The sequence below is a fragment of the Acyrthosiphon pisum genome, unplaced genomic scaffold (assembly GCF_005508785.2).
Source record: "Acyrthosiphon pisum isolate AL4f unplaced genomic scaffold, pea_aphid_22Mar2018_4r6ur Scaffold_21676;HRSCAF=24574, whole genome shotgun sequence".
Classification (NCBI taxonomy): Eukaryota; Metazoa; Arthropoda; class Insecta; order Hemiptera; family Aphididae; genus Acyrthosiphon; species Acyrthosiphon pisum.
The window spans coordinates 32,057-42,339 of NW_021771168.1; the positions used below are offsets into that span (position 1 = coordinate 32,057).

The window sequence follows — 10,283 nt, forward strand, 5'->3', positions numbered from 1 at the left end:
AATTTTAATACATGGTACAGATGTAATACGTTCTGCCTTATTACCCATAGGTTAGTTTTCATAATATTTAAAAATTTAATATAGTTATATAATATAGTTAAATAACAACGAATATGTTTATTTTACAGGCCAGTTGTCGGAAGAGGCTCAAGAGGCCCGAAATAAAGATTTCAGGAACATAAGACAAAATAGTACAAGAAAAATAAATAGAATCTTACAAAATGAGGATTTAGGTCATATGCTACTTGTATCATCAGATCCCTACATTTCAAGTTTAAAAAAACATTAAAAATTAACTTAAAATCACTAGATGAAGATATAAGGGCACTACTAATTGTTGAGGTAGACAAAAATAGTGACTCTGACAGTAACAGTGACAAAGACGATGATTCCGAATGAAATATTGTAGAATATTCAGAAAACCAAAATTATAAAACTATATGGTCTGTTAACTGTAAAAATAAAAATACATTTTCTTTCATTTTAGTACGTTTTCATCATATTTGAAATTTTACAATAATTAAAATTAAAAAAGAATAACATTAAGAACACATATTTTAAATAAAATAATTTTGTCCGTCTAAATTTGTATTTCCGACCACTGTGCGGCGTGAGCGAACGATGAATGTGTCGGGTAGACTAAACCGATTCAGCTATACTCGGTGATATATAAGCAGAGGTACGCTAATGCTTCTTGTGGCAGATACTTGTACTATAGCAAAGAACTAATGATTCCTTGTGTGTGTATGTGTGTGTGTGTGTATGTGTGTGTGTGTGTGTGTGAGAACTTGTCGAACCCGAGCCTACCCATACTACGTGCCGATTACAATAGATTTTGTCCCCATTGACCCATTTTACCGTTGGTCACTCGAATAATCCTTATACAAATATAAATTATAGAATGCATGTTTTTAAAATAAATATTTTAAAAATAATTTAGTTATTGATAAATCAGTATCTGAAATAATTTGTTGACAAAATACTGTAAACGCTAAATGTGTGTACACCGGACGAAAGACTGATGACACACTATCCGTTCATAGCCACACGGGGAAATGTAGCACCCGCCCGGTGTTCTCAATCATTTTTGTGGAGGTGGTAACATTTTAAGTCATGTATTACTAAAATATTATTTAGACAATGAATATGATAATATTATGATAGTGAGCAAAAAGGTAGTTTTTCTGAAATAATATAAACTGATGTATGGTAATGAGTAAAATATTATTTAATAGTTAATTAATATTTATATAAGCATTCTTATTCTATGAAGAATAAATCTAGAAGTATCTAAGTCAAAATGAAAATATGATAAAATGGTTAGAACATTTATCGTCCAATCCATTTCTAATTTTTCCCTTATAAGTTCCGAATCAAATATCGCTATTCTCCTGAGTCCATACAGTAGTTGCATTATTACATAATATTGTGTATGTCTACTGATCGTACTAGACGATCGCATTAACACTTGAAACGATAAATGGATCTATAATTAATTAACTGATATTAGTAAATCTAATCATACTACCCGCAATATTTGACTTTATGTACGTTTAAACTTACTATGGCCTCATCTTCTGGAATCGAATGATCATTATATGCTTCACACGTCAACATGTATAAAACTCTCATCTTAATATTGCAGCGACGAGAAAGTGTTATTGCGTGTGATCTCCATATCCTCATCCTCTCGCCTGAATTTTGGATATGAGCATATTCTTGTTGTAGGCGCCTTAAATAAATAACCGTATCCGGGTTAGCTGGTTGAACGACTGGCGACTCAATTATCTCACTGAATAAAAATATATAAATATACTTCAAAATAATTTAAAATTACTAACACTTACTCATTTTGTAAACTTCCTGCGTTAGGTGCGATGTCGTCTTCTAGAACTATACGACACATATTTATTTTTGTTATTATAAAAATTAAAATATCAGAAACGTACGGTTCAACGTTAAAAACACGAATAGTCCAACATCTTGGTTTCTAAAGATATTACATGAAAACGAATCGACCGCTCGAAGAACCTTCAAAAGAGATGCCGCTATAGCCAAAATTGTATGATACATTTTTACAGTTCGTATTGACCACAGACCGGACGGTACGGATCGTTCCGCCGACAATAGGAATTAACAAACGTGTCGATTACATTAGATTTAAACCCAGCGCTCGAAGAGACCTTTAAGATTATATTTTAAATAATATCACAGTTATATAACGGGACGCATACAAGTCGTTGCCTGTATAAAATATACAAAGAGGTATACATGTATAGTCTCATCCCTTATTGAAGATCAAAAGAGATGCCGCTATAGTCAAAATTGTATGGAACATTTTTACAGTTCGTGTTGACCACAGACCGGACGGTACGGATCGTTCCGCCGACAATAGGAATTAACAAACGTGCCGATTACAATAGATTTAAACCCAGCGATCGAAGAGATCTTTAAGATTATATTTTAAATAATATTACAGTTATATAACGGGACGCATACAAGTCGTTGCCTGTATAAAATATACAAAGAGGTATACATGTATAGTCTCATCCCTTATTGAAGATCAAAAGAGATGCCGCTATAGTCAAAATTGTATGGAACATTTTTACAGTTCGTGTTGACCACAGACCGGACGGTACGGATCGTTCCGCCGACAATAGGAATTAACAAACGTGCCGATTACAATAGATTTAAACCCAGCGATCGAAGAGATCTTTAAGATTATATTTTAAATAATATTACAGTTATATAACGGGACGCATACAAGTCGTTGCCTGTATAAAATATACAAAGAGGTATACATGTATAGTCTCATCCCTTGTTGAAATAGCATAAGTCCTTGACCCAAAAAAAAATTTAGATAATAAATGCGCATGCGCGGAAAAATATATGATGGTTACGTAACGGATAGGACGGTGTCATAGGTAACGGGTATGGTGTGGTGGGGAGTGGTGGGGTGGTGGATATGCCCCGAAGGTGTGTTGTGTGTACAATAATATGTTGTGTGTACGATAATATGTACGGTAATATGGTATGCATACGATAATATGTGTTGGTCAGCAGAATATAACTTGTTGCATTTCATTCACCTATATACGTTAAGAATCATTAGAAAAGTATATCAGGTATGTGGCCTAGTGGGTTAAAGCGTCAATGCTATAGCTCGGGGTCGAGGGTTCGAACCCCACCAACATTTTTTTCAATATTTATTTAATGAAAAAGTTTACAATAATATGTACAATAATATATACAATAATATGGTATGTACAATAATAATACGGTATCATATGACTGTTAGATAAGAGACTGATAACTCTATGTTGTACGCATGCGCTATACGATGACAATCAAGGACGGGGTGGGGTAAAATATACGTCGCGCACGTGCGCGATCGGGCGGCGGAGGTGGAAACGGCGGTGGATGTGGGATGTGGGATGTGGGATGTGGGGATGTGGGATGTGGGATGTGGGATGTGGGGATGTGGGGATGTGGGATGTGGGATGTGGGGATGTGGGATGTGGGATGTGGGATGTGGGGATGTGGGGATGTGGGATGTGGGATGTGGGATGTGGGGATGTGGGGATGTGGGATGTGGGATGTGGGATGTGGGATGTGGGGATGTGGTGACAGAACATACCAAAACATACTACTAAGGGGGTTAAAACATAGGTGCAACTAGGGTAAACATTTGGGGGGGGGGGCTTAAAAAACAATTATTTGTAAATAGGGAACCTATAAGCCATAAAAGGCTTATAAATATATCAATAAGTGGTATTTTTTTTGGGGGGGGGGCTAAATCATAGCCCCCCTTGCCCCCTTAGTTCACCACTGGGTTGAAGACATAATAGGTGACATTTTAAATTCCTGTCGGTGAAACGGTGGCGGCGAGATGTCCTAGACCCCAATACAGACGTGCATAGCCGCATGTATAGGGGCGAAAAAATGACAATATTGTGATATAAGTATTTTAATTTTGAATCAGGGAGCATAGTAATGGTATTATAAAATATAAATAGAATAATAATATGAAAAAATCGCGGTTTCGATCCCTGCTTTAATGACATTAAAATGTATACTAGTATACTTGATAAAACGTAGGTAACTACTTAAGTTAGTGTTTATGCAAAAAAAAAATATTTAAGTGTGGTTTAAACTGTAAAAGAAATAATACAATTATTTAGTGGGTACCTACATTTTTTTTACTTCTACCGTATAAACAATAAAGAGTAGAGTATTGAATATGGAAGGCAAAAGAAAATAACGGGGAGGAGCTGACAAAAATAGAGAGAGACAACGAAAATTGCTCAAGAAAGAAGCTGGGAAGTGTAAAAACATTTGATATGTTTTATCACTGATCTAGTAGTTCTAAAATAATTATTTCATTTTGTTTAGAATTAATGTTCAATATTTAATTATTCATAGGTAGAAAATATATTAGTATTTAGTAGGTATTAAATGCATAACTGTTGAAGTACTAAGAAGCATATTATTTTTTTTCTAAATATTTATTAATTTTGTCTAGGAACTTCCAGTAGATCAAGTAGTTCAACCAGATAATAGTAATACTGAGGTAAATAATTTTTTAAATGTTGCAAGGCAATAATTTATTTAATTTTTACAATATAATAATTTAGTTTATATATATTTTTAAATTTACACTATTCTGTCCGAGGACTGAAGGGACGATGCACAAACTTCCACCACCGCGATGCTGACCTACTCTTTTTTTTCAGATTGTAACTTCTACGGTTCAAAACCAGTTATTTGAGGAAAATACTATGTTTGAAAATGATCCTGTTAGGTTTATTAAAATTAAATCATGGAGTCTCCAAAGCTTGACAAAATATTTTGCTTCTATTGTATTTTTGATTGGGCCAAATCAAATGATGCTTGGATAAAGAATGCCTTCAACTACTGGAAAAATGGTTTAATGTCTATAAACAAGCATGAAGTATGTGAAACTCATATTATGGCTTCTTTGAAAATTAAAATAAGTACACGTTGTTTACCTATTTTACCATCATTAACTGAAGAACACCATCGTCAAGTCTCTTTTAATAGAGATGTTGTAATACAATTGATAGAGATTACTATATATTTAGCTAAACACAATTTATCTTTTAGATGACATAATGAATGCTGGAAAAATGAGCTAAAGGGAAATTTCAAAGATATGGTAGTTTTATTAGCAGAACATTCGCTCACGTTATCAGTACACATTAGTAATTTGAAGAGCAATGCCAGAAAAGAATATTCTTTTATTTCGTGGAGAGACAAAACTTACTCATTGAATCTGTTGCTGAATATGTATTATCAGTAATTAAGTCACAAATGCTGCTGAAATGTTTAGTATATGCATAGACTCAACATTTGATGGGTCTCATAAAGAGCACCTGTCATTTATTATTCGATACATTTTTAATGGAAACATCCATGAAAGATTGTTAGCATTAACCGAGTCATCGAATACTACAGGTGAAGCACTTTTTGAACAATTTAAATCAGTGAAGAAAAGGAATAATTTAGACTGGAGAAATAACCTTGTTGGCCAATAATATGATGGTGCAGCAAATACCCAGTAAACACAGCACGTATAATATACGTGTATACTAAGGATAATGTTGGTGTATATATATATACGTAATTAATATTCGTATAATATACGTTAATACTACGTGTATTATTGGCTGGTCGAACTTACATCGATTTAGGTGTAAGGATATACGATTATATTAGGTTTAAAATACGTTGATACATATTCGTATACTTTCCGTGGTAAAACTACGTTTAATTAATGTCAATCATACGTGTATTATCGGTTGGTCGAACTTAAATCGATTTACGTGTAAGGATATACGAATATTTTAGGTTTAAAATACGTTGATAGGTACATATTATTCGTATACTAATTAATATAATAATAATAGGTACTAATATAATATGATTTTTTGTGAGTTTTTAATACGTAATAAAATGTATCTTTTTTAATTTGGTTATTCACAAATTTTCAGTGGGTGCCTTCTTTTTGCGGAAGCTTACAATATGTTATATATGTTTGATAACTCAATGAATTATGAATTATGAATACAATATTAATAAACAAAATACAACTTTATGTACCTATATTTAATTAATGTCTGACAATTAAATTGTATAATGATATGTGACTATAGTACTACTTGATTTTACTTATATAGGTGGAGTATTATATGGGATAAACTATTTATTAATTAATAAATTAGGTAACACTTGATTTTATTATCTCCACCTTTATTGTTTAACATGGGCTGGCTTATATGGGATAGTTCTATAATATATACTTGAATAGACAATAGTAATATAACAAACCTACAAGTATACTCTATGTAGTACTAAATATATTACAGTTTTTAGGTGAGTTGATTGTTTGAGGTAATGTAATTGGGTAATTACAAATTTTATGTATGATACAAAACTGCTGCAGATACTATATAATACAATAATTTATTATAAACTAATAGATCTTCATGTATTTAATTAAATTCTGGCAGTTAAATTTTATAATGATATTATGGCTATACTATTTGATATTACTTATGTAACTAGGTTTATGGAGGATATATTACAATATATAATTATTGATCGATATGACTATACTATAGGTAGGTTTATTCATGAGCATAAAATCAAGTTAATTAATAGACAATTGATAAATAACTATATATAATTGACATCCACAGCTATTTATCAACGCATCTAAGTTAGACAAGGGCTCGATTATGTGGTTAGATAATAAAAATATAACATACCTACTACGTAGTAGGTACATGATATATTACAGTTTATATAAATTTAGTGTAGCATACAAATACTGCTGCAGATTCTAAATAATACAATATTAATAAACAAAATAGAACTTAATGTACCTATTTAATTAAAGTCTGAAAATTAAATTGTATAATGATATGACTATTATATAAAATAAACTAATTAATATATCTAATAGAACTAATCAAATTCTGGCGGTTTAATTGTATAATATAAATTTTATTTTTGTTATTTATTAAAATTTATTATTATTATTATTATTATCACTACTCATAACATTATTGTGTATTAATCGAACGAATTTTGTTTGTTTCAGTTTCATCAATGCTCGGTACGTCAGTCCGCCAGAAGCAGTTTGGCGACTGTTTTCGTACGAGTTGCATAAGCCGAGTCACAGGGTGATCAGGCTTCCAGTCCATCTGGAAGACTACCACACGGTGTACTTCGCTCCGGGACAAGAACTGGAGCGGGTGCAAAACGCAGCGCTGGCCCGAACAAGACTCACGGCGTTCTTCTCGCTCAACGAGACGGACCCCGAGGCCAGACAGTATCTCTACCATGAGATACCGATGCATTACACCTGGGTGGAAAGAGACAGGAGGTGGAATCGGCGCCGAAGGGTAATGCCCAACGAGACGTTGTCTCGGATGTACGCGGTCAACCCCCTAGATCGAGAGCGATTCCTCTTGCGACTGCTGCTGCTACACAGGAGAGGTCCTCAGTCGTTCAGAGACATGAGGACCGTCGACGGGATCGTGTATCCGACCTACGCGGCGGCGGCGGTGGCGCTTGGACTCCTGGAGGATGACCAAGCCCTGCTGGCGTGCATGACAGAGTCCGCGGCCGTGGACACTCCCGCACAGCTGCGTTACCTACTGGTGACGATCCTGCTGTACTGCGAGGCCGCGGATCCGCTGGCGTTATACATGGCAAGCGAGGAAGACCTGAGGCAAGACTTCTTCCACAGACTGAGAGACGAGGACCGCGCGAGGGCCGCGTGCCTGGACGCCATCGGGGCGGCTGCTGCAGGGTCACGGTAAAACGCTGGCCGACTACGGGTTGCCGAATCCGGACGTCGCGCTGCTCGAAGAGGACGCGGGCGGAGACGTCTACGCCTTCGTCGACGCAGTGGTGCGTTGGACCCTGCAGTTGGACAACCTCAACGACGAACAGCGGGCGGTTTACGACCGCGTGATGGCGGCCGTCGACGACAACCGCGACGTCCCGAAATTGTTCTACGTCGACGGGCCCGGAGGTACGGGGAAAACGACGCTTTACGGCTGCCTAATATGGTCGCTCCGCAACATGGGCAGATCCGTGTTGTCCGTGGCGTTCACGGGAATAGCGGCGACGCTCATGGACGGTGGTATGACCGTTCACTCGACGTTCGGTTTGCCCTTCGGTACGCTCAACGAAGATTCTACGTCGTCAATCGCCATGCAGTCTCTGCGCGCGCGTAGGATACGCGAGGCGGCACTCATCGTCTGGGACGAAGCGCCCATGTCTCCGGGGCTCCAACTGACGGTGGTCGACCGGTTGCTGAAGGACATAATGCAATCGGAACTACCGTTCGGTGGTAAGACGGTTCTATTCGCGGGTGACTTCAGACAGATACTGCCGATGGTCCGCAGGGGGACGAGGGCCGCGATCGTGGCGGCTTCAATCAGACACCACCATCTGTGGGACGTCTTCGAGCGTTTCAGCCTGACGCAGAACATGCGGGCCAACAACGACGCGGACTTTGCCGCCTGGTTGCTTCAACTCGGCAACGGCCAGCTGCCCGCGGTCGACGGAAATGTGAACACCGTCGAAATCCCCCGGAATATGGTATGTGACATAGCTAATTTGATTGATTTTGTTTACCCGCAGCAAATGTCGTTGATTAACGTCGACGACTTTGCTCGGAAAATTATTCTCTGTCGCCGGAACGAGGATTGTAGACAGGTCAATCGCACGGTGCTGCAACGCGTCACGGGTGCCGCGAGAACCTACACCGCCATAGACACGGTGGTGGCGGACGACGTGGACGAGATTGCCAACTACCCGACCGAGTTTTTGAACTCGCTGGAGCCCGACGGACTTCCTCCGTACAGGCTGACGCTGGTGGTCGGTTCCGTGGTCATGCTGCTGCGGAACCTCGATCCGAAAATCAGACTGTGCAACGGAACAAGGTTAGTGGTTACGGAACTGAGGCGCAACAACTTCAAAGCGAGGTTGTTGGCGGACGCGGGGGAAGGGCAGGACGACATCGTCATCCCCAGGATACCGCTGTCGTCCAGCGGAGACGACGACCTGCCCTTCACCATGCGTCGGGTTCAGTTCCCGGTGAGACTTTCGTTTGCGATGACGATCAACAAGTCTCAGGGTCAAACTTTCGACAGAGTTGGTTTGCTTCTGCCGTCCCGGTGTTTACGCACGGACAACTGTACGTTGCGTTCTCACGAAAGCGGGACTCGGAATCAATAAAAGTTGGTATGTACGGTGGCGACGACGGTCGATTTATCACAAAGAATATAGTGTATTCAGACGTGTTGTGATCGGCCGTTTTTGTTCAACCTTAACTTGAGCAGTGCAATTACACTTAATGCTTTTAAGTTATTACAGTCTAAATCACTTATGCCGATAATTTTTAATTATTTGCTATAAGTTTAGCCGTCGCTATATGTGACAGCGGGTACCTGTGTGGTCCGACCTGTGTGGTCCTTGTGGAGAGAAAGTTTGACAACCTCCCCGTGCTTCTCTCTGGATGCTTATTCACTGCAAAGTGAATTAGTAACTAATGTCAAACGTTTTGAAATTAAATTAATTAACTGGTTTTCAGCATACTTATAGAATTAACATTTTCAGGCTGTTGAAAAATGGTGAACAACTGTGTTTGGTGTGGAAACATTGATGCCGCCATGGAGTTTCTATACACAAGTAAGTATGAACCATTTACGTCCCAATGAACATGACCGTTACACTCACATTCACATTTATATTTAGGTTTCGATGGATATGGACGCAGTTCGTGCAACACCATGGGTCACAAGTCTATCAAGCTGTGTTCGAGGTTTTTTGGTTTCTGGAGACTTCTCGACACAACACTGAGGTTATTATGAATAGTGCATTAGTATTTGTTCATTTCCCACACACATCAAAACCACCAACATGTGTTTCATTTGTATTAATCACAACTTAATACTCTTATAACAATTTACTTTCATTGACCAAATGCTTTTAATGTTTATATTTTATTGTAAAACCTTATGTTCATGAGTATACTTCGATATTCTTCATTATAAAGGTTAATGCATTTGATTCTGTGATCACTGTTAACTATCACTTGAGAACTATTATATGTTGTATGTGTTATTCTTATTCACTATTCACTATACAATTTAATATTTTTGTCATGTTCTCGGGTTAATTTATTATCAGAAATATTTCATTGACTTTTATTTTTAATGTTTAATTACCCCGTGTTCAATTCATAT

General features: G+C 37.6%; 2 protein-coding genes across 2 annotated transcripts in view; both read left to right on the forward strand.

Annotated features, from left to right (window-relative positions):
- Positions 1 to 8,001: 8,001 nt before the first annotated feature.
- On the forward strand, positions 8,002 to 9,273 carry LOC100573385 (ATP-dependent DNA helicase PIF1-like). The gene has a single exon (XM_008181939.1). The coding sequence runs from the start codon at positions 8,002 to 8,004 to the stop codon at positions 9,271 to 9,273; it is 1,272 nt and encodes a 423-aa protein (XP_008180161.1).
- A 252-nt stretch (positions 9,274 to 9,525) lies between these two features.
- The window catches only part of LOC100574446, a 6,114-nt gene continuing 5,356 nt past the window's right edge, over positions 9,526 to 10,283 (forward strand). Inside the window, exons 1-2 of the mRNA XM_029492541.1 lie at positions 9,526 to 9,726; positions 9,793 to 9,898. Of these exons, the coding sequence (XP_029348401.1) occupies positions 9,666 to 9,726; positions 9,793 to 9,898 (167 nt within the window). The 5' untranslated portion in view covers positions 9,526 to 9,665. The remainder of the gene's footprint in view (positions 9,727 to 9,792; positions 9,899 to 10,283) is intronic.

Excerpts from the sequence above, each read along its gene's own strand:
- LOC100573385 (XM_008181939.1), top strand. The coding sequence starts at position 8,002 with ATGGCGGCCGTCGACGACAACCGCGACGTCCCGAAATTGTTCTACGTC.